Source organism: Ursus maritimus, unplaced genomic scaffold (genome assembly GCF_017311325.1).
Source record: "Ursus maritimus isolate PB19 unplaced genomic scaffold, ASM1731132v1 scaffold_13, whole genome shotgun sequence".
In the NCBI taxonomy this organism is placed as follows: domain Eukaryota; kingdom Metazoa; phylum Chordata; class Mammalia; order Carnivora; family Ursidae; genus Ursus; species Ursus maritimus.
In genome coordinates, this window is record NW_024423675.1 from 68,115,137 (window position 1) to 68,137,727 (window position 22,591).

At 52.0% G+C, this 22,591-nt stretch overlaps 1 protein-coding gene across 2 annotated transcripts; it reads right to left on the bottom strand.

The window, feature by feature from the left end:
• Nucleotides 1-4,549: 4,549 nt before the first annotated feature.
• Nucleotides 4,550-22,049, bottom strand: RNASET2 (ribonuclease T2). 2 transcript variants are annotated; one of them, XM_040628049.1, is made up of 10 exons: nt 21,916-22,048; nt 21,433-21,592; nt 19,162-19,222; nt 17,383-17,438; nt 16,000-16,057; nt 13,123-13,190; nt 10,897-11,010; nt 7,788-7,833; nt 6,301-6,375; nt 4,550-4,997 (listed from the first exon to the last, which is right to left on the bottom strand). In XM_040628049.1, exons 2-10 carry the CDS (start codon nt 21,519-21,521, stop codon nt 4,821-4,823), a joined length of 744 nt encoding a protein of 247 aa, XP_040483983.1. In that variant the 5' UTR covers nt 21,522-21,592; nt 21,916-22,048; the 3' UTR covers nt 4,550-4,820. The 2 variants fall into 2 exon arrangements, with proteins under 2 accessions (XP_040483983.1, XP_040483982.1); XM_040628048.1 differs by lacking the exon at nt 7,788-7,833 and having other exon boundaries at nt 21,916-22,049.
• Between the last annotated feature and the right edge of the window lie 542 nt (nt 22,050-22,591).

The window sequence follows — 22,591 nt, forward strand, 5'->3', positions numbered from 1 at the left end:
CTCTCTGGGGTATAAAGTTTCTTTCTTGAGTAAGGACACTGCTGGAGGCCCAAGGGGAGGAGGGTCGTCGGCCAGTCTAGACACAGACCTTCACCCTCTGCCCCTGCACAGAAGGGGGACAGGGATGGTCCACGCAGAAGAGAGGGCAAGACACCCGGAGGCAGAGGCCAGGGCCGTGGGCGCGTCTCTCCCTGGAGGCTGAGCCTGCACCCGCCCTCAGCTCAGACAGCAGGGCCCTGTCATCCTCTCCCTTACAGGGAAGACAAAATCATGCTACTGCTTTTGATCAGACTCCCGACGCGGCCACTTCACCATCTGTCCGGGGAAAGCAGTCACTGAGCATCCTGGTCTCAGGAACCCGGGTCTTCCCGTAGAGCTTATTTTTATACATGGCCAAGGACCCCGCTGCAGTTCCTGGAATGCTCTGGGCAGACAGATTCTCTTGTCCGCAACACCCTCCTGTCTCCATTTGCCGGGTCAGTCTGTCCCTCTCTACTTGTTGCTTTTTAAATCACCGCATTTCAGGTGCGCCTCTTTTATACCATAGAGTTTGGGTTTTGCTTTTGAGCCTTTTAAAAAGTTTTTTTTTTTCAGTGGGTAAGTGATGTGCTTTCATGTGTCTGCACAGGGCTGCTTAGTCTCAACTCTGTCATTTACATCATGTGGCAATTACCATGTGTGTTAAGTTACAGTGAACATTTCCTTATTTGGAGTGTTCTTTTTGTTTTGTGAAAAATTGATTTTGGTACTTGGGAAGGTTTGTGTTTTCAGTCTAGTGGTAACTGATGTGAAATGTTGGGATTCAGGGGTGAACGGTCAAGAAAGAATTCTTAAGACGTCTTTGGTGGCTTTATTAAAGTACAGGGCCAGGATCCATGGGCAGAAACAGCTGCCCTGGGGTGGGGAGGAGTGGCTGATCACATGCTGGGTGGGTGACTGCCAACATATATCTTGGGGGGACTGTCATATGTTAAAGCAGACTTGCAGGATCCTGGAGGACTGGCTGATGTCAAGCTAAGGTTGCCTTTTGCCCTTAACGAAGTATGCCCATGAAGGCGGTTGAGTTCTCGGAGGGTTACCCGGCCTGCCTCAAGTAGTTGTCAGTGTGATGTGGGGAACAAAGGCAGAGGGAAATATAGATAAAATTAAATGTGCTTATAACCTGCAGCCCACCGACAAACACTTGAGGCAGGCAGAGTATAACCTTCCTCCTGGAAGCTCCCTGCTGTCACACGTTAATGCTTTGCTGGAGGGAGAAACAACTTCAGCGGGACCATAGCCAGGCCTCCAGGATCCTGTGAGTCTTCTTCAGCAGATCGAAGTCCCTTCGGAACTTCCCTTTGTCTTGACCTCCCCCAACCCCAAAGTCTATCATCAGTTGCTCCTCACAACCCCAGGGGCAGCAGCTCTTTCGGCCCACGGGTTCTGTCCAGGGCTTTAATAAAACCACCTTTCTGCACCAAACACATCTCAAGAATTCTTTCTTGGCTGCTGGCTCCAGACCCCAACACCACTCCAAAACCTCATCAAACGGGCTGTAAGTTATAAGGAAGTTTAAGACTTTACAGTGTATAAATGTTGTCCCTGAAGAAGAAAACTGTAACAATGTAACAAAACTACCCTTTAAAATATAAGCCTTGCTGGGGTGCTGTGTAGCTGTCAGTGGGGCGACCGTCCAACTCTTGATTTCAGCTCAGGTCATGATCTCAGGGTTGTCAGACGGTGCCCCATTATCTCCAGGCTCAGTGGGGACTCTGCTTGAGATTCTCTCTCTCTGCTGGAGATTCCCTCCCTCCCACAATTTGTGCACATGCTTTCTCTCTTTTTCTCTTTAAAATAATCTTTTAAAAAATAAAATAAAATTTACAGGGGTGCCTGGGTGGCTCAGTAGGTTAAGCATCTGACTTGATCTGGGCTCAGGTCATGATCTCAGGGTCGTGAGATCCAGTCCTGTGTCCAGCTCCACACTGGGCACGGAGTCTGCTTGAGGTTCTCTTTCCTTCTGTCCCTCCCCCCAAGGTTGCTCTCTTGCTCTCAAAAAATAAAATTAAAAAAATAAAATTATAACCCTTGAAGACATTCCAGAGATAAAAGATATGAATCTACGTAACTGAAAGGACCCACTGGGTACCAGGAGAAATTGATCCAGAATGATCCGCTGAGACATATCCTAGCAAACCTTCTCCACAGAACTAACCTTCATGGCCCCTCTCAATTATCATGTCCTCTCTCATCTCCTATTGCCAGGGTCTGGCTGTTCATGCCCTTCTCTATCTTCCAGAAGTTTATTTATGCATCTGTCAGCTGTCCAGGAGCAAGAATTCCTATCCCCTTCAAAGGTCCTTCTAGCTGAACTAAGAATCAAGTTGACATGAGACGGAGTAACAGGAGAAAATCAGATTTAATAGTGTACACACAGGAAATCCACACGGACCTAGAAATTCCAGAGACCAGCAAAATGAGGTATATGTGTCATCCTGAACTAAGAAAAGGGCAGGGGACTGGGACTTCCAGGAAAGAAATGCAATTCACAGGAAGAGGAAAATGAGTACATGTTTGGCAAACAATGTTTGCTGGGCTGCACAACAGACCCCCTGGGACTAGGAGACTCTGATCAAACAGGGCACTGGGCGCCTCCTCCCCGTCTCCCACCCCTAGTTCATATGGAGACAGCTCTCTTCCTGGAGCAGGGCCCCTATCTGAATTCTTTTTTTGGCCACTGAGGGGGAGGTAAAGAGCTTTTCCCAAATCTGGGTTTTGATTCCTTTATAACTCAAAATAATCTTCATGCCAAAGCGACCTATCTGGGGGCAGCCTGCCCTTCGCCCCCAACACGGCACTCACTCAAAGTTCCAGGTGGCTGGAACTGTTCACATCCTGATCGTACCTGCTGAGAAGTTGTTTGGTGTTTCTCACTGTGGTCTTTGTGCATTACCAGAAACGCACGTTACAAAGGATAACCTCAATCTTGTTTTAAAAAATCACTTCGGCCCGGATCAAGTAAGCCACCTTTACGGTGTGGGCTTTGAGTGCGCTGAGGTCCCTCAGAGATCTCCTCTCCGACAATTCCTAGTTTTCTCCTTTTGCAGGAGGGTCGTTTTCCAGTGGGCTCCTCCTTGGACTAACGGCATCACAGCACTGAAACCCTACTATACGGAACACAAAGACCAGCAGCCAGACCGGTCTTGTCTGTGTCCGTGTTGTGGGTTCTAATCCCCAGGACCCGTGAATATAACCTTATATGGAAATAGGGTCTTTGCAGGTGTAATCAAGTTAAAATGAGGTTGTTAAGGTGGCTCTAGTCCAGTATGACTGGTGTTGTTCTAAGGAGAGGGAGACCTGACACAGGCAGACACACGGGGGGAAGCCACAGGAGGGCAGAGGCAGGGGCTGAACAGAATCCTCCATGAGTGGGGGACTGCCGGAGCTGGAAGAGACCAAGGAGGATTCTCCCCGTGAGCGTTCAGAGGGAGCACGGCCCTGCCCACACCTTGGTCACAGATGAAAGGCCTTCAGGACCATAAAGGAATAAATTTCTGTTGTTTTAAATCACTCAGTGTGTGGTCCTTTGTTATGGCAGCCCTAGAACACACACAGCCTTACAGATTCACCCTGCGGGGAAAAAAAATTAGGACTTGCTCTGATGAGAAATTCAGCATCTTTAAGAAAATCGTCTTGCTGTTGGAATCAATCACACCTACCTGTTCCCTAACACTAACCCTAAAACATGAAACATCAGTTTTTCCTCACAGCATGACCTTTTACAGCCATTCAATTCAATAGATTTTTTGTGAAAGACAGGGTTATTTTGAAAATATGGTTTTCTTAGGATTACGAAGTACTTAACACAAGGCCTGGCACAGAGTCAATTCTATTTTCAAGTGTTTGATTAAATAAAAGAACTTGGACGGTATCAACCTGATTAAGACAAACAGATGGGTTCTATTTTAACCCCCACAGCCAAACACATTTCAAAATGACAGAGACCAAGGAGAAATCACGTTAAGAGGGATTTACAGAGCTCGGGCAGTCCACTTCACAAACGCAGCCGCTGTGCAGCAGGTGGGAGGCCTGCCCATCAGCGGGAGGAGCCGTGTCGCCCTGCGCACACGGAAGGGCGCGGTCCCTGGGGACGGGGCACAGTCTCCAGGGCTACACCGCGTCACCACGTTTCTGAGTCCAGACTCACCAGTGGCCCCACACAGCTGTGGCTGGGCTAGCTCCTCACACAGAGGAACCCAGGCGGTCTGAGCGGATCTTCAGCAGCACCTGACTGGGTGGGGACGCCGGCTGACATGTCCCCTGCAGCCCCTCGGAGCATCTCACCTGCCAGCGCCAGGACACCGAGTGGACGCGGGTGAGCCCGCTGTGAGCTAGGAGGTGGAGACGGCCACCCGCTGCTGGCCTGATCCCGGCTTGAGAACAGGCCCCGCGCGACCCCACGCCAAGAAAGCTGCCCACTTAGAGGGACAGGCAAGAGCTGTTCTGAATGCTCACCGTGAGCCCACCTCCAAGGGTGCCCACCGTGTCTAAGACCCAGAGAGCTTCATTAAGGAGAAAGAAGAAAATCTGTTTCCTTTATTCTAACCACAAAGCCTCTACTGAGGCACGGCAGACCTTTCTCTCAGTGTACCCACACCCAACCCGGAGTCACAGGCACCGCAGAGTCAGCTCGCAGGCGCGAAGGGGAGCGTTAAACACAGCAGCCTTCCAGTAAAGACACTGGGAAATGAACGTGTCACCTGGCAGCCGCTTTCCGACAAGCAGCGGGTTGGGACTCTCTCTGGCTTTTCAAAACAACATCCCGTGGCCTGTGGGCGTCAGTGAGCGGTCTGCTGTGGCGGGGGGTAGAAGGCCGGGCCGTCCTCGCACACCTCCAGCCCCGGGCCCCAGGCCCCCCTGGGCTCCCCGGGCTCCCCGGGCTCCGTGCAGTTCCGTAGCTGCAGCTCCTTGGTGAAGCACAGTTCGATCTGACCGATCGTCTGCACCTCCTCACCCTGAACACGGAAAATGAGAGGCGCCTGAGCACCTAGGTCTCAGAGGGTCACCTGTTCTGGGGTCATCAAGTCTCAGAACCTGAAGGGACAAGGGGGGACTCCAGGGACCAGCAACGAGCCCCTCTCTCCAGCAGCGACCGGCAGGGGGCCGCAGAGCTCGCCGCCCCGTCACCACCCAGACGTCCCCGGGGCCAGCCTGGTGGCCCCGCATGAGCAGACACCGCCACCTTAGACACGTGCCCCCCTGCACACGCGGTATATGCATCACGGCATCGGGAGAAGAAGTTCCGTAGAATAAATGGGTCAAAAGTACCCTACTGCTCAAGTCTCCATCAAAGCTGACAAAAGAAATTATAGTCCATCTATAAACTAGACAAGTATCTACGGCTAAAATGACTAAGACTGACAATGTAAAGCCCGAGACAATCGCTAACTTAGAATGTTTCGTACACCCGCCTCCTGCCTCCTGCTCCTACTCCACCTGCCAGAGCAGATGTGTTCCCGCTGGGGCCGAGTCTCAAGAAAACAAACCCTACTCGAGCACGGCATCGAAGAACAGTGTGAGTGTGTGAGTGTGTGCGTGTGTATGTGTGTGTAGAAATTTTCTTAAAGTCCAATATAGTTAACATACAGTGCTATATTAGTGTCAGGCGTACAAGATAGTGATTCCTCACTTCCAAGCATCACCCGGTGCTCATCACAGCAAGTGCCCTCCTTCGTCCCAGTCCCTGTCTCCCTCTCCCCTCTCCCACCTCCCCTCTGTAACCAGCATGTGTTCTCTACAGAGTCAAGGGTCTGTTTCCTGGTTTCTCTCGTCTCCCTTCCCCCCCACCCGTCTTTCTATTTGTTTTGTTTCTTAAAATCCACAAAGGACTGAAAGCATATGGTACTTGTCTTTCTCTGACTTATTTCGCTTAGCATTATACTCTCTAGCTCCATCCATATCACTGCAAATGGCAAGATTTCATTCTTTTTGATGGCTGAGTCATAGTCCATCGTGTATATATAGCCCACATCTTCATCCATTCATCAGTCGATGGACACCTGGGCTGCTTCCATGGATTGGCTATTGTAGATGCTGCTGGAAACAGAGGGGTGCATGTACCCCTCCGAATCCGTGTTTAACCATCTGAGATTTTAAAGCACGCACAGCATATGCCTGTACGCACACACTCCCACACACATGCACACACACATCTCTGCCCCTGGGAACTCTGTGGTGAGCACACAGACGCTGAAAACACTGAGCCTGTCCTCTTGATAAAGACAGAAAGAGCAACAAAAAGAGCGCAGCACATCTGACCTGCTTTGGTGGAAGACACTGGACTTTAGGTATGACTCCGTATATGCTGACAAGGGCATCTTTAATATCTGAAATCTGAAATGAAAGAAACGCATTAGAAATACTTGGACAGAGGTGGTGTAAGGGCTCTGCCCCACGCACACGGGACGCTCCGGCTCCACGCTCACAGACGCGCACAGCTGACCATAGTGCGCAGGCCTCCGGGCACACGGGCTCGCAGACAAGACTTGGAGGCGCCCCGAGGAGAGGCTGTCGCCCACCTGGGCTCCACGTTCAGACCACAGCGGCCCCGCAAATGCCCCACTATCTCCATTCTCGCCCCTGCCCTGCGCTTCTATCCACACCCAGAGCCTGGCTGCTGTGTGCACTAAGGCAAACCAACCTCCCCCGGCCAGGACTCCTGTGTGAGCTCACATCTTGCTGCTTCTGAACCTAACAAGGTACCTGCAGCACCAACAGGGAGCTCAAACCATCTGTTGTCCTTGGTGCCTTTACTCTCATGGAAATAGACACATTCTGGGCAAAAACGAAAACATGGTTCCTCTACCTGCTTGAACGTGAACCCCGAGGACCGAGGGGGCCCTGTAAACCCTCTCTCCCGGGGCAGTGGACACTGTGTCCCCAGGGTCACTGTTCCCACCCCGCCCCACTCTCGCTGCAGGGAGGAAAACAGATCAAGAGGAAACTGGCTGCACAGTGGAGCACAGACCACATAGCACAGAAATGCCGACTGATTTCACAGTCAAGAGACCTAAATGGCGGCTCCGTGTGCAGTCAGGAGACTGGAAACCAGGGACTGCTAAAATCGGTAACTTAAAATCTTTTTTTAATCTCAGGAGATTAAATCAGCCTATATCGAGAACATATCAGGTTCTCTAAAGCGGGAGTCAGCAAGCTGACTGTGAAAAGGACCAGAGGAAGTACCTCAGGCTCCGGGGGTCACTTGGTGTCTTCCGGTGGGACACCTGCCCACGGAAGGTGATGGTGGGGGATGGTAAAGGAACTGGCCTGGCCATGAGCCAGTAAGACTCCATTTACAAAAACAGGCTATCCTGGGTGGAAAACAATTATCTTTTGCATACACTTACCAGACAGTAAGATCTGGTCTGTTTAAATTTCTCTAGTTTTATCACGAAAACAAAAATGAATCTTAGGCTTCCTCTTCAAACAAAATATTATAAAATGGAATGTGCTTCTCAAATCGCCTACTCCCCTGCCCTGTGCGAGCCTGGAACACACTTCTCACGGAGGGACTGTGAATCTAGGCTTCAAAAATCATCAGTTTACGCAGCTTTCCGTTCACACACAATGTGCACCAGGAAACAAGACTTAAATATAATCCATTTGGAAACAAAATAGTCAAACAGGAGGGGGCTTGTTGGAGTCACTTTAAACCCACGTGTGGCACTCGGGCCGCAGTGACCGTGGGTGGACGCTAAGCGTCCTCAGGGAGCAGACACACATTACGAAGCTACAGCAAGACTTACCTGGTAGTAATTGATAGATGGCTTTATTCCCAGTTTTTGGAGCATGCTAAAATTTAAATTAAAAAAAAAAACCAGCTGTATAATAACGTACACTTTCCTCTCGTTCTTTTTGAACATGACAGTTCCTAATAAAAATGAAGACACTCTTAAAAGAAAGCACTTATTTTCTATTGCTTTGGGCAATAAATCCGTGAGGAAGGACAGCATATAAATGGTGCTGGGGCTTCCCCGACCACCCCTCCCCCACAGCACGCACACTGCTGATCTGAGTTCTCTCTCCAGCACCTGGACCCTTCCCAACAGTGGCCAGACGGCCGGTACCCACTGGAGCTGGCACACACGTTACCACCTATTTGCAAAGCCTATTTCAAAAGATAGTTAGCAACTGATTTTGGATTCCAGGCTTATCCTAGAAAACCACACTTGGTCAAATCCTTAAATATATTCAACACCCACAGACTTGAATCATTTCCTAAAGCATATGGTTTTGACCAGCTATCCTATCAAAATACCGCAGGACTAGTGTACCTGTTAAATCACGGAGCACAACATAAGCAAGCCTCAGATTAATAGTCCCAAAACCACACTCGAGCCCCCATCGCGCCTCCCTGGGTTATCCGGGCTACGACCACCCGGAGCAGACAGAGACCCGGGCTGCCTCTCTGGACATGGACGTCGTCAGAGGAGTCTGCCGGAGGAAAACCCGACTGACCAGGGCACGCCTCCTCTAGCCGTGATTTCTGGCAACAGTATATATGGCGTTAACAAGACAGACTTTGTAAAGACTGCACGCCACCAAGTGTCTGGATCTCTGAGGTAGCGCTCCTGGCCCAGGCAGGAGGAGGTGGTAGGCAAGGGTCCTCGGAGCCTAGAAATAATCATGCCCGCTTCTGCCCTCACACTGTGCTGCGTAAACACCAGGTTTCAAAGGCTCTGGCTCTAGAAATGCAAAATTCACAAATTTTTAAATATTTATCTCAAGATGTAATATTTTGGGTATATTGGGTTAAATAATATAAAACCAATTTCATTGGTTTCTTTTTGCTCTTTTCAATGAGGTACTAGGAAATTTTAAGCTACATATGTGGTTTGCGTTATATTTCTACTGGGCAGCATTGCTGAAGAGTCAGGTCACCAAGGAAGTGAGGCAGAGAGAGAAATATTTGGGGAAGCCTGGCATTCAGCCCAGATTAATCTGTACTGTTTTCTACGGCATTAAGATTAGTTTGGCATTAATTCCCTGGCCTGTGTGGGTTATCCAAGATCTTCGGTTCACGATATTTTGCATTTTTTCAGGTTTGCTACCTTCATATGATAAAGTGAATAAAACTGCTGGTTTATGATAATATGACAGGCTTCCCTCTGAGAAAAAGACAATCTGTGGTAACGGTTTATAATAGAGAAAAATACAAAGGATTTTATGTTTTGACTTCCTGATTTTGCGAGTACTGAGATTTTAGCTTTTCCTTGGAGGAACCGGGTAAGAGTCTGATTTCTCTACAACTCTATTCCCACGTAGTCTAACGGACATTACACCTCAGCACACGCTGTGCTCAGCAGGCCCTGAGCACGCATTTCTGCAGGATTTCTGCAGGAGGGAATAAGCAGGCGCCCCCACCCGACGGCCACGGCCTTTCTGATGCTGCAGTGACCCCACGACTGGGGATCCTGCACAGGCGTGTACACACGTAAAGCTGCAGAGATTCAAAAAGTGTAAACAGGAGGCACTTAATAAATAGTTGCTGGATGAAGGGACGGATTATTTAGATGTTTTATAAAAAGCTTTTCAGCAGTCCCCATTCCTTGTCCTTTCCCCACCCAATTCAGCAAACCAGGCCTGGGGAGTAAGCCGGACCCCGCGCGGCTCGTGCATCAGGAAAACTCGGGGCCGCCTCCTCTCTGCAGAGGGATCACGGATGGATCCTGCTCCGCCCGTGTGCTCCGCGGAAACTCTCCCGGTTACCTCTCACCATGACGTCGGAACTGGGTGTCGCCTACACTTCTGGGGTGAGGAAATGTTCCCAAAGGTCTTGCTCCTTCTGCGAAGAGAGCCTGCAGAGAAGCCCGGCGTGCGGGAGCAGGCCCGCATGGCCCTGTGTACCCCCCGAGTGGCAGTCCTCAGTCCTGCGGGTCCGAGAGCGGGAGGGCATTGGAACCTGAGGTGACCCCTCCGGCATCTTCTGGCATCGTCCAGCACGGAAGTAAGACCCAAAGACTAGAAACTGGACACATAGCACAGCCGGCCAGCGTCAGCCGCAGGATCCGAGGCACACATGGCTCTGAGGCCTCGTTCAGAGGGCGCAGTTCAGGCCATCTTGTTCTCCCCACAGGCGCTCGCCCCTCCTGTGCCAGCACTGCACCCACCCCACCCCAATCCCAGGGAAAAGGGGGCGGCCATGCCTTTGTACGCCAGGGGAGTAGCCCGCACGTGCAGAGAACCCATGCGGGCTCAGGCGACTGCCAAGCACATGTGATTCACAAGCTTAAACACAGGTGAAGAGCAAAGGCGCGTGATAGGATTCTGACTGTTCTAACTAAAGCAAACTGTCTAATTTCCCGTCCTGGTCTTTTAATGCAAGGTCACGGGTTTATTATGTGACCACTGAGATGAAGAAGACCAAGAATTCCTCACACCTGGTCACCAGAAATGCTCAGTGGACAGCCAGCCTCGCCCCCAGCTCGGGTCACGGGCGGGCCTGATGAGCAGGTGGGGCCCAGGCCCTCGGCAGGGCCATCTGGAGGTGGTCTTTACGAGGCCTGGGTGATTTCTAGGCTCTGAGGACCCCTGCCCACCACCTCCTCCTGCTCGTGCTAGAAGCACTAGAGCAGAGATCCAAACACTGAGCGACGCGCGGTCTTTACAAACCTGTCGCGTTAACGCGATAGACTTCCATCAGAAGTCCCGGCTGAAGACGCATGCCCTGGCCAGCCTTGTTTCCTCGGGCCAACTCACCGTCCGATGGCGTCCAAGCGCAGAGAGGGACCTACGCCTCCAAGGCTACTCTACGTGACCACGGCCCAGACTGATCTGGAAGGCTGGGTGGGAGATGCTAGGATTCCCCAGGACGGTGCCGCTGCCTGGGAGGACCAGGCCGCAGAGGGCCCCTACCTGTTAAGCTCCAGCTGCTGGTACAGATCCAGGCTTCCACCGAAGTATTTCTTCTGCGAGTTGAGGGCGTCTACCTGGGCAGCACAGGTGCCATGCTTCTCCCACTCGTGCTTCCTGGGAGAGTATTTATTACGTTTGGATCAAGTTTAACTTAAGGATCAGAACCTACTAGCACACTGTTAGCATACGTCCAACATTGAATCCCACATCCTATGGAACTGGACATTTTTCATTTAACACGAAATGGTCAGTTACCAGGCAGAAGTGACCATGATGTGGCCCTCTCGCCCGCCAACAGGGCCCACGAGCAGACCCGGGGGCTGCCGTCCAGGATGAGAGGCGATGTTAAGGCCCAGGACACCTTCCACAGTGAGGCTGCTCGCCAAACTGAGCCTCACCCAACTCTCATTCTTTTTCAAACAAGCATCAAAAAACAAATAGAAATCCTACTTTGCAGAGGGCTGTGTCCATGGCGTTTTTCAATATGGCCAATTTTATGAACAGATTTAATCTTAGAGAATTATCTCAAGCATGAAGTAATACCAAGACCATGTACTGTGCAAACTTGATTCCTATTTGGGATGAAAGAGGACAGTTTTCAGACAGGAGCCCTCCTCCACCTCCGGCCTCCAACGACAAAGCCGAGGTGGACAGGCCGAAGTGCCTCTGGGACCCTCTAGAAACTCACACAGCAAAGGGAATTTGGGCAACAGTGAAGCATGACCCAACGCCACACGCAGGGAGGGGGCCAGTGACAGCAGCTGCCCCGTACTCGGGCTCTAGGAGCATAAGTACTAACGAGAGTGGGATATTCATCTCTGCATTTAGAACAAAAGTTTTTAGATATTCCACTTACTATTCAACCTGAAAAAGCATCACTCTGCCTTTACGAGAGCACAAATACACACGTGTGCTCTGCCCGCACTACCTGGATTACATTCAAGGACCAGCTCAGGCCACCTTCTTTATGGGTATCTGATTTATTGTTAAGTCACCTGGCACCAACAACGTGACTGACTATGTCCTGGAACACTGGAACAAGTGGGAAAACCGTACTTGGCATACTCTGCACAGATTCGGCACTGTTACATGCACTGTGAAGGGCTGCAGAGGGTTTCCCTGCTTCCCCATCCCCCATTCCAGCTCAGTCGCCGTCAAGTACTGGGTAAGCCTTGTCTGGAACGCGGCTGCGCAGAACACGCACCGGGGACCCAGGCCATTCCTCTCCCTGACTCTGAGTGCTGCTCCTGTTGAAGAGAGCTGGGGGCGGGGTGGGGTGGGGGGGTGGACCCCAGAGCCACGTCCCTGCCACACGTGTCTGCCAGAGCACCAGGGACCCCGGGGTGCTCAGCACCGTTCCATGGTTTCAGAAAGCTTCCATCTACACTTCATTCTTTTCCTGAATATTCTACACACAAGTATTTCCAAATTGAATTAATCATTTTGGACAAAATCTGAATAATTGCGATGTGAATTATAAATTGCCACACTGGAGTGAGGCAGAGACAATAATTATTTTTGGTTAATATAATGTAAATAGAAGGGATGTTACTTTTACCTTCTTCAAAAGCAATGACTGAAAAAGCTATCTTGAGTTAAACACAGCATTTTTCTTCTTGGCTCAGCTCTCGCTACACTTAAAGACGTTTCTGGAACAGGCTGCGGGCAGAGCCGCAGGTGGGACCTCACCCTGTCCTCCCTAAGTTGTAGCATGGGACCGAGATCTTCTGAAGCGCCTCTTCTTTCTTGATGTATCTCGTGACAACAGCACAAAGCCTTTAAGAAACATTCTCTCCCGCCTGTGTTGGAGCGACTGCTCCTTAGATATGCATGTATTTGGCTTAGTGAAACCTCAGGAGAGGTGAATCTAAAACCAAGTGATGAACGAAATAGCAGATTAAGAGCAAGTCTATAAATTCCACTTGCCTGCATTTTTCTTTTCCGAATAGGCTCCATGCCCAGCACAGAGCCCAACAATGGGCTCGAACTCACAACCCTGAGATCAAGACCTGAGCTGAAATCAAGAGTCAGCTGCTTAACTGACTGAATCACCCAGGTGCCCCTTGCCCTCATTTTTTTTATCTATTAGAGAAAGGCCCTGAAAATGGCACCCCAAATAAAAAATCATTCACACATCCGTGGCTCAGAAGGGCAGCCCCGTGGTCTGTCCCCACGCCCCCAGCCCCGTGCGGTCCCCCCCTGAGGCTATGGGGCTCCTGCACTCACCAGAAATGGCTGTGATTTAGCGGATGGATCACATCAGGCCAGTACATCTTCATTTTGGGCAGAAGGTCCTGTGCATTAAAAAAAAAAAAAAAAAAAAAAAACTCAACACCTAGAAGGCAAATCTGATAAACCAATACATTAAGAGAACTGACCTCTGTAATCAGTAAGTCAGGTGAGTAAAACGATTCTGTCCTTGTTCTGCATGAAGTGTTTCTTAAAACACATATAAAAGTGAAATCTGACTAATCATGAAAGTGCATTGGAAAACAGGAGCACTCAGAGGGGAGTGGGTCAACACATGATGGTCCGGCCAGACAAGGGAATGTTAGCTCTAAGGAGAAACCAGCCATCAAGCCAGGAAAGGACACGGAAGAGCCTTCCATGCACATCACTGAGTGCAAGAGGACAATCTGAAAAGGCTGTGAGTCCCGATGTGCGCTACTCTAGAAAAGACAAAAGTACGGAGACAGTGAAGGGTCAGTGGTGTCAGGGGCCGGAGGAGGGCAGAGGATAGGTGGAGAACAAGGGATTTTAGGGCAGCGAACTCTGCTATATTGTATAACGGGGATGCATGTCATTACGTATCTATCAAAACCCATACACCTCTGACACAGAGCGAGCCTACTGGGAACCACACAGTGTCCGCCTGCGACAAAGTATCGATCCCGCGACAAGCATGCCACACAAATACACGGTTCAACCACAGGGGACACGGTGTGTGTGTTCGGGGGACATACGTGGGAACTCTGCACCTGCCACTCAATTTTTCTGCGTTAGGTTTCTGAGACTGCTCTAAAGAGTAGCATCTACTAATTAAAACACACGCCACAAAACTCAGGTTTTCCTTCCCCCAGAAAGGAGCTCATCCGGGCTGAGCGGGCTGGGCCCCCCTATGCTGTGAAGATAGTTGCCCTAAATTGAACAGAGTTCAGGTTTACTTTTCAGTTTCTACAAACCCATTAGATCAGAAACAAGGTTCAGTTAAAACAGTGTCTAAACAAACTCTGGGCGACCTCGCTTTCCCGTATTTGCCACTCCCCCCACTACCCGCCAGTCACTGAACAACTGGACCCCCCTCGTGTCGCCTGCCTGAGAAACCTTGTCCTCACACTCTCACGGCCAAACTTCCCAGGAAGCGGTCTGCCTCACTGTCTCCATGTCCTCCCATCTTGCACCTCCCACACTCGGGCTTCAGCTCCCACCAGCCCCACATAGTGGGGAGTAGGCCACATTTGTGGGGGACCTACGCTAAATTGGGCTTTCTGGGACAGAACAAGTAAACCAGCTGTGTTCTGAACAAAGAGTAGCTTGCGGCCACATCCCCACCTTGCCCGGCAGGCTGCTCAACTGAAAGGGCATTTTCAACCTTCCTTTTAGGAACCCCGTCAGCGCTCCTTCCTGAATCCCCCTTCTCCTGTCTTGCCTCCTCCCCTCCCCTCCTCTGGCTACTCCGTCACATGACCCCCCATCTCTGTTCCAGGCTTGTTCCTGCTTCTCCACCCCATCCGTGTTCCCACCTGTATGCTTCATACTGTCTATGCACTGATTGCACCCAAAGTTCATCTCTAGCCCAGACTGCTCCTGTGACAGACACACGTACCCCACCTGGACATTTCCAGGGCACGTCAAACCCAACGCGTCCAAAGCTGACTGTCAACCACATACTTGCCAAAGCCCAGTCCCCAGCCAGCACCCCCATGTCAGGAAGGACACCTCCAGCAAAGCCCCTATCCAGAGCCCCACATGAAGCCTCTCTCCCAGGGAGTCACTGAGCCCTGTTCACTCGGCTTCTGGGATCCCCTCCTGCTCTCCACTCCCACGGCCTCTGCCCACTGGGCTCTCCAGGCCTGGCCCGTACCCCATGCCAGCTCTCATGCAAACATGGCAGCCGGGGCTCTTTCTCCCTCGGATGGGAATGCTGGAGGCACTCAGCACGCTGTCATCTGCAATTCCACCATCGGGTCACGAGACTCTAGAACCAGGAGCAGCCCTGCGGTATTCGGCAAGCTAAAGTGAGTCTGGGAAGGGGGATGTGTGTCTGAGGAACGAGACGTTGCCAGGCTTTGGGGTGCACTAATAGTTCTCACAGATGGTCCTCAGACTCAGGCCTCCAGGCTCATGCCAGAGAAGGTCCTCACAGGAAGGAAAGAGGAGAAAAGAATGCCATGTGGACTAGAACGTGTGAAGGGTTTGGAACTTCCTACCTTGTCCTTTTGGGGGCCATATATTCATAGCCCAGGAAGGACCCCCATTCTAGCAAATCCTGATGCTACCTCATGTTTTCAGGAGGCCCAGTGACCTGGCAGACCCTGCCCTATAAATCCAGGTTCTTGTTACCAGACAAATGACTGATGCACAGCGAAGTGTCTCAAAAGAGAACATCTGCCAGCAGTGCTCATAAAAGCCGTTCCCTGGGATATGCAGTAACACTGGCCTTTGTGCTGGGAAGGCCTACCCCTTCCTTCCTGCTCACAGGCCCTACCTGGAAACCCAGCCGTCCACAGCCAGAAAGGACAGGAATAGTACCCTGCGCCTGTCCTCTGAGCCAGAGCGGTCTAGAAATGCTGGCCGGAGGCACAGGGGACCGGGGACTAACGTGGGCTGGCGGAGGATGGTCGGGGTCAGCTTCACCTTCGTCTGCTGTCACTTCATACAGTTCACCTGTAGTGGTGTGGGTCCCAGGTGGGGGAGAAAGCTTAGTTTGGATTTAATGTGTGGAACTGTTTTGGGGATCCATAAATCCGAAAAAGTGGCAGGGGTTGAATCCTGGTAAATACGATCGTGAGTCCTCATCTGAAAGCATGACGCTGAGGGTACACTTATGAGGAGACACCTGAGTGCGGTATGTGCAGGAGCGACATAACGAACACTGTATACCTTAATCTCTTCTAAATTAAAGGGCCATGATCCATTACATTCTTCTGCTTTATCGGGCCTTGAAATTAAAATGAAAAACAACAGAAATTAGTCTTGGTTGAGATGAGCTCCAAATGACAGGACGCAACACTTCCATTAACGCCTACAAGGAGCAAAGGCAGAGACACTCTAAGGCCATGTGAGTCACTTAACAAGGAACGCTCAGGTAAGGGCCACCAAAGAACCCTTCCAGGAGTAAGGCAACAGGACTCTCTCCCCAGGAAGCAAATGAAACGAGCCAGTAGGGGGAGCTAGGGAGTCAGGCCCCCGTCCTGAATTCTCCACCCCCAGCCAATCTCCACCCCCACCCGCAGGGCACTTCTCCCTCTCTTTACAGGAGGATGAGGCTCAATGACTCAGCATACAGACGGTGCTCACAGCGCACCTGCCAATGACCCAGGCTCAGCTAGTACGGTTTCTTAAAATCCCATGCACGGATCCCCTCCCTACTTCCCCACGTCTAATTCTGGACGTGTCAACTCCCAGTCTTCAGATGCAGCTGAGTTCCCAGGCCGCCAAATCTACTTCCTAGACCCCTGACGTGTCTCCAGTGTCAACAGGCTGACCTAGCACCCCAGAACCAGTGCAGTTCCCCGCTGGGTTGGGAGCAGAGCTGTGCACTGTCCTTCCAGCTACAAGTGAAGCAGCAGGAACATCAGCATGACCTAAGAAAGCCAAGCTCCCAGAGACTGCAATGTCGGGGTCACTGACGAGTCTGTGGCGAACGAGGGGCTGGAGCCGGGGCCCCAAGCCCCAGTTTAATTTGCTGCCCACAGAACCCCAATTCCTCAGGAACAAGCACATGCCCGCAGAGGCCAGAACGCCCCTCCTCCCATGGGAGCAGCAGGACAGGGGCACGACAGACAGACTCGTGTGCACAGTTCAACATGACAAGTCCGTACACAAAGAGGGAAAGAAGAAACTACAAAAATGCAGGGGATACCCGGAAGATGAATTCGGGTATCTGCGACACACGTACAATGTGGGCACGCGGAACACGTATGCACACGTATGTACAGCGCACACGCGCTCACTTATCTTCATGCATCTACGTACTGCCCCCAAAGAAGGATAAAATGGGAGGCTTACATTTAGTGATCCCAGCCTGGCCCCACAGTCCCTACAGGCATATCTGAGGCAAATCGTCACTGTTCCACCAAAACAGAACTAAACCACAACAAAATTAAGGTTATTTACAAACAGCGAAGATATTTTAAATAAGAATTTGGTCTAGTGAATAAATTCCTAACAAAAATCACCAGTGTAACTCTTAGGACCAGCCTCAAGCTACTTTTGGGTTAGCCAGATTTTCCCTGTTTAAACGTGACCGGCGCTGGGGCTTGCCATAATCCGTGGATGGTCCAGTAATCCGGGGGGTCTCTGCAGTCGTGCTCAACCTCCTGCAGAGAAAAGACACAGGCACATCACCGTCCCGTTATCTATTTACTGCGGCTTCCAGCACGGCCCTGAGGAGCTGCACGGGGCAGGCGCTCTATCTGCAAGGAGAGGCCCAATCCTCAATTACACAACACATTCAAAAACTGAGTTTTGCTTTTTTTTTTAATGTGTTCTCAAATTAAGTCAATCTGCTGGAAACACCCTTATTTGCCTGTTAATTTCCTTACTGTGTAACCAAAAATAAATGTTTGAGGATTCACAGTCCCCATGAAACGAGCTGGTTCAGGGGCCAAGTCCGGATGCGTGAGTGACACAGTAAGTGTGAACATTACAGAATATAAACGTGAGTGCTCTGGAGCGAAAAATGCCAAGGTGAGGGTGGGACAATAAAGATAAACTCACAGAGATAAAAGCTCAGTAGCATACTCTTAAGGGACCTCCAAATTGTTTAGCTAAATTGGGAGTTCTTCCAAAACAACCAACTATCAAGAAATGTTTCAGCTATGGGACCAGGTAAGCCAGAACTCATGCCTGATGCTCCCGCAGGGAATAAGCCCATGAAAAGCAGGCGTGGGTGTCTGGTGAGAGGCAGGCAGATTTTCAAGCCATTCCTGTCGGGATCACCTTTTCTGGGGAGGCAGCTCTGCCCCAGGTTGGTCTGGCAATTAGGGAGGCTCTGGTTTAGGAGACTGGTACGAGGAGGTGAGAAAGGTACCTGCCAGACCAAGAGGGCAGAAGAGCAGGACGACAAGTGCAGGATCAGAGCAGGGGGTATATACCTCACCTCTCCGGACACCCCAGGTTCATCCCTCAGGAAAGCACAGTCCAAGCAGGGGGCCCACTTCCCACAGCTGCCCGGATGGTGAAGAACAAGGACAGGACCCACGGCCGGAGCGGGGGGTCTTCTGCTGGCCCTACGTCCAGTGTCTCAGACGAGCTTTTAAGGGGACGATTGGGGCCCAGGGACGGCTTTCATTAAATCATCAGCAAGTACCTGTCAGTCCCTGGCGTGTGCCTGAGGGCCCATGTAGAGAACCGAGGATCGTGGAGAAAGACACAGCGGCCACTGCCCCTGTAACACCTATGTCACTCATGTGAGGAGTGAGCCCCAACATAGCCCTGCTGCCCAGAATGACACCATGACCAGAGTACCGGGACGCCTTGTCATGGGGACCCCGGACTGAAACTAATTCCCTAACAGTGACACTTCACTAGCAGGTTTTTTTTTAAATCTTATTTCTGAAGGCTCAAGATTGGCATGCATTCCCATGCATAGTTACAGTCAGTGCACAGAAACACACCCACACTTTGTCACAGAACGGCCTCGCCCACCAAATGACCTTGTTCCATGCCCTGAAGGCAGATCTTCCGGTGTCACCCAAGACGGGAGCTTTCCACATGCAGACCTGCCCACAGGAACCAGGGCTCCTACGATGCCCGCTGCCTGGGGGAGGGCTAGGTCTCCAACAAAACTCAAAGCTGGTCACAACTCCATTCCCCTCCCTCCAACACTACTCTAGCCAGGGCACAGCAACAGCACTAGAGGCAGAAAGAGACAACGAGGTGTGAAGTTTAGGAAACTCGACCCAGAGAGAGCAGCCCCAGAGCGTCAGTGATATCCAGCAACGAATGACACTCTGGCCCGCGAGGAAACGTGGGCACAGAAACCCAACCTGCATGGGGCTTCACCAGATGAACAGGGCCAGTCAAGGCAGAAAAACTCACCTTGCACACTGTTACAGGCCAGTGGTGAACCATAATCAGTTTTTTCCACTCATGATTGCCGCTGTTAAAAGACAAGGAACTTAGGTTTCAAGAACTGTTTTAAAGTTAAAGAAAAACTAATTCATCCATCCATTCACACCATCACGCATTCAACAAACACTGAGTGATTGTCATGGGCCAGGCACTACGGTGGGACGGGGACTCAGCCCTGAGTGAGGAAACAAGCCCCCACCCACTTGAAGCACGTGACCCAGGGAGGGGGATGGTGACCATGGTAGCTAAGAGAACACATGTGGTGCCCCACAGTGACAAGTGACAAAGAATATAAGGCATGTCAGCAGTGCGGCCAGGAACTGAAATTTCAGGCCAGAAAGCCCCGGAAGACCTCACTGAAGGGAGGCAGAGGCCGGGAGGGAGGGGGGAAGGAACCCTGAGTGCCTTCCTCCTAGGGTTGGTCACGAGTGTAGAAACAGAAGCATTGTCATCCCTTAGCCGCATTTGCGAAACCCATAAAGCCCTCAAACCTGAATTTTTTTTGTGGTTCGCGTGGCAACAAAACACGACCTGAACTAGCACGAGCTGCTCAGCGCTCTATACCCCTTGGTGTGAAGGTGCAGGTGCTTGGCCTCCCAGTGCTCCCTCAGACACGATGCTCCCTCAGACTCGGTCTGCAGCATGGCCGTTCCCTCCATGACCCACACGGCCTGAAACCTCCTGGCTCTAGGACCTCCAGGTGAGGGGGAATGGAGGGGGAGTGGAGGGGGAGAGGAGGGGAGAGTGGAGGGGGAGTGGAGATGCGTCAAACTGGTCGAAGCAGGGAGGATAACTGGCGAAAACACTCCACAGATGGGAAATGTCAGCAGCCACACAGGGACATCACTCAAACAGACACTTAATTCAAGATAAATTAGATTTTAGAAGGAATAATTCAAAAGTAAAACAGGAGCAAGTTCTCACACACTGGCTTCTGTAAAGTGGTGAGTCCTGCTGAGTCAAGTACAGAATCACATTAGAGATAACTTAGTTGTAAGTAGCACACAGTATAAAAAAAAAGATGAGCTGCAGCATGAGAACTGGAGCTGGGACAAATATCAGAAGCTGCTTTCTTCTGGGTGCAAAACCCTCGTTTAGGTGGAAACTGAGGCTACAGGATTAAGCTCCGGCCAGGGACAGAGAGTACCAGGTTGCTATTTACCATAAATCTATCAAGACTCAGAACATCTACAACACAAGGCCCACGCCCAACCTGGCAAGAGCAGCGGGGGTATAGAGAAGCCCCCCGAAGCAGTGCAGAGGCTGAAAGTGCTGTAAAGAGAGAGGCCATCAGGCAGAGAAGAGAGAAGAGTCACCAGGTTGTCAACCCAGCCAGCGCCTGGGAAACCACCTGCTGACCCTTACGTCCTGGAGGGTTGAATCAGCTGTGTTTTCTCCAAACCACACCTTGCTCACCGTGGTTGTCCAGCTACATCAGTGCCTGAACTATGGGGGCAGGGGCCACATATTACGTCAGGTCTTTATCTGACATTTACTGACTGCTACAGTCCAGGCGTCGCTCTATCTAAGCACATTCTGCCTTGCCTGGAATCAACGCTGAGGAGACAGGCGCTGTTTCGTCCGCTTTACAGATGAGCAAAGCCAGACAGGGAGCCCCAAGGTCACATCTGGATGAGCCAGCAGCTGGCACTCAACCAGAACCCCATACTACTTCTCCAATGATACACTCTTAACCTGATGGCAAAAACAAATCCATTAATTACAGTAGCTCTTTTTCAGAAAATAAGCTTTCTGGGAAAGCTGAAATATAATGTTACCTTTTCAAGTAGGTGATAAAACAGCAATGACACTTAATTAAAAAGTAAAACCCACCTTTTCCCTTACCTACTACGTAAGTACGAAAACCTTTATTAAATACGAAATCATTACCCAAAATAAATAGAAGAAAAAATTAAAATCTGGTGCTCAAAATTTGGTTTCCTCTACAAAAGGGCAACGAGAATCCTCCACAAAACCTCCTGTTTACCTCGGATCAGCAGCAACACTGAATGAAAAGGTGGAAGGGGAAAGCAGGGGGATGCAGAGCCAGCATAAGCAGTTTAAAAAGAGGAACCAGCTCCCTATCCCCGACGCTGTACCGGCACCGAACTCAAGTGTGCGCGTCTAGAATGTCGGAGGGTGTCAGAGCACCTGCCTGGCCGCGACCTCGACCCCAGGCCTCCAGCCCCTGCGGAAGCTCAGACCCGCCCCACCCACGCCCAGGGGTCCCGGGCTCACCTCCTCAAGGACGCGCGCGCGCCGCCGAAGCAGCACAGCGCCAGGCACAGGGAGCGCAGGAGCAGGCTGTGGGCGGCTGCAGGCTTCATCGTGCCCCAAGCCAGAGGACGACACACTCCCGTGCACAAATGCTCAGCTCCGAAATATCCGGCGCCAGGCCCTGCGTCTCCCAGAGAATGGACAGAACTCCTGAGGCCCACCTCTGACTGGCCGGCGGCCGACTCCGCCCCCGAGGTGTCTGCCGTCCCGAGGGGGCCCCCAGCCCGCCGTTCTGAGCGCCCCCCCCCCAGCCCGCCTTCCCGAGGGTTCCCCCCAGCCGGCCGTCCCGAGTGGGCCCCGGCCGCCCCCCAGCCCGCCGTCCCGAGCGGCCCCGGCCCCTCCCCCAGCCCGCAGTCCCGACGGGCCCCGGCCCCCTCTCAAGCCGGGGTTCCGACTGGGCCTCGGCCAGGGCCCCCGCCTCACCCGGGCCCCCCAAGCACTTACGCGTCCCCGCCAGTGCCGCAGCGTGACCCCAGCCGCGACCTCGCAGTGGACTCCGCCCAGCCGCCAGGACCTGCACGTCTCCTCCCCTGGGCGACGGGCCCCGGACCCGCCCCCGTAGGCGGGCACGCCCCCGGCCCTGGCGGACACGCCCCCGTAGACGGACACGCCCCCGGTCCCGGCAGACACGCCCCCTGGCGCCCCTCCGCCAGGACACGGCCCCGTTGACCGGCAAGCCCCTGATCCCGGTGGTCCGCCCTTCCCCCGCTTGTCTGCTTGAGGAGGCTTCTCTTTCAGCCTAGCTCTCGTCCCGGGCCTGCCTTCTGTGATGTCTGCTGTGTCCCCGGCCCCTCCTCGCACAGTTGAACGCCTGCGGGACGTTCTGGGTAGAGCCGATGGCAGGGGTGCACAGGACCGCGCTTCCAAGGCCTCCGAGAAGTGCAGCCACAAAGGAAGTGGCCCTGTAGGGCCTAGGGCAGTGCTGAAGGCTTCCAGGAGCCGGGGCGCGACGGTTCCCTCAGGACTCCCTGCCCTTCGGGCCACCGGGCGCGTTAGGGAGGCAGCCTGGGACCTTCGTGGAGGTCATGTGTTCTCTTCCAAGAGCACGGAGCGCGCCCCTACACTAGCCCCACCTATTTGCGTTCAGCTCTGCTCAGTTCACATGGCCCCTACTGTGTGC

Excerpts from the sequence above, each read along its gene's own strand:
- RNASET2 (XM_040628048.1), bottom strand. The coding sequence starts at position 21,521 with ATGAAGCCTGCAGCCGCCCACAGCCTGCTCCTGCGCTCCCTGTGCCTG. Across the intron at positions 6,376-10,896 it reads CAGCAGCTGGAGCTTAACAG|ATTTCAGATATTAAAGATGC; the intron begins GTAGGGGCCCTC and ends CTTTCATTTCAG. Across the intron at positions 4,998-6,300 it reads AGTGTCTTCCACCAAAGCAG|GGTGAGGAGGTGCAGACGAT; the intron begins GTCAGATGTGCT and ends TTCCGTGTTCAG.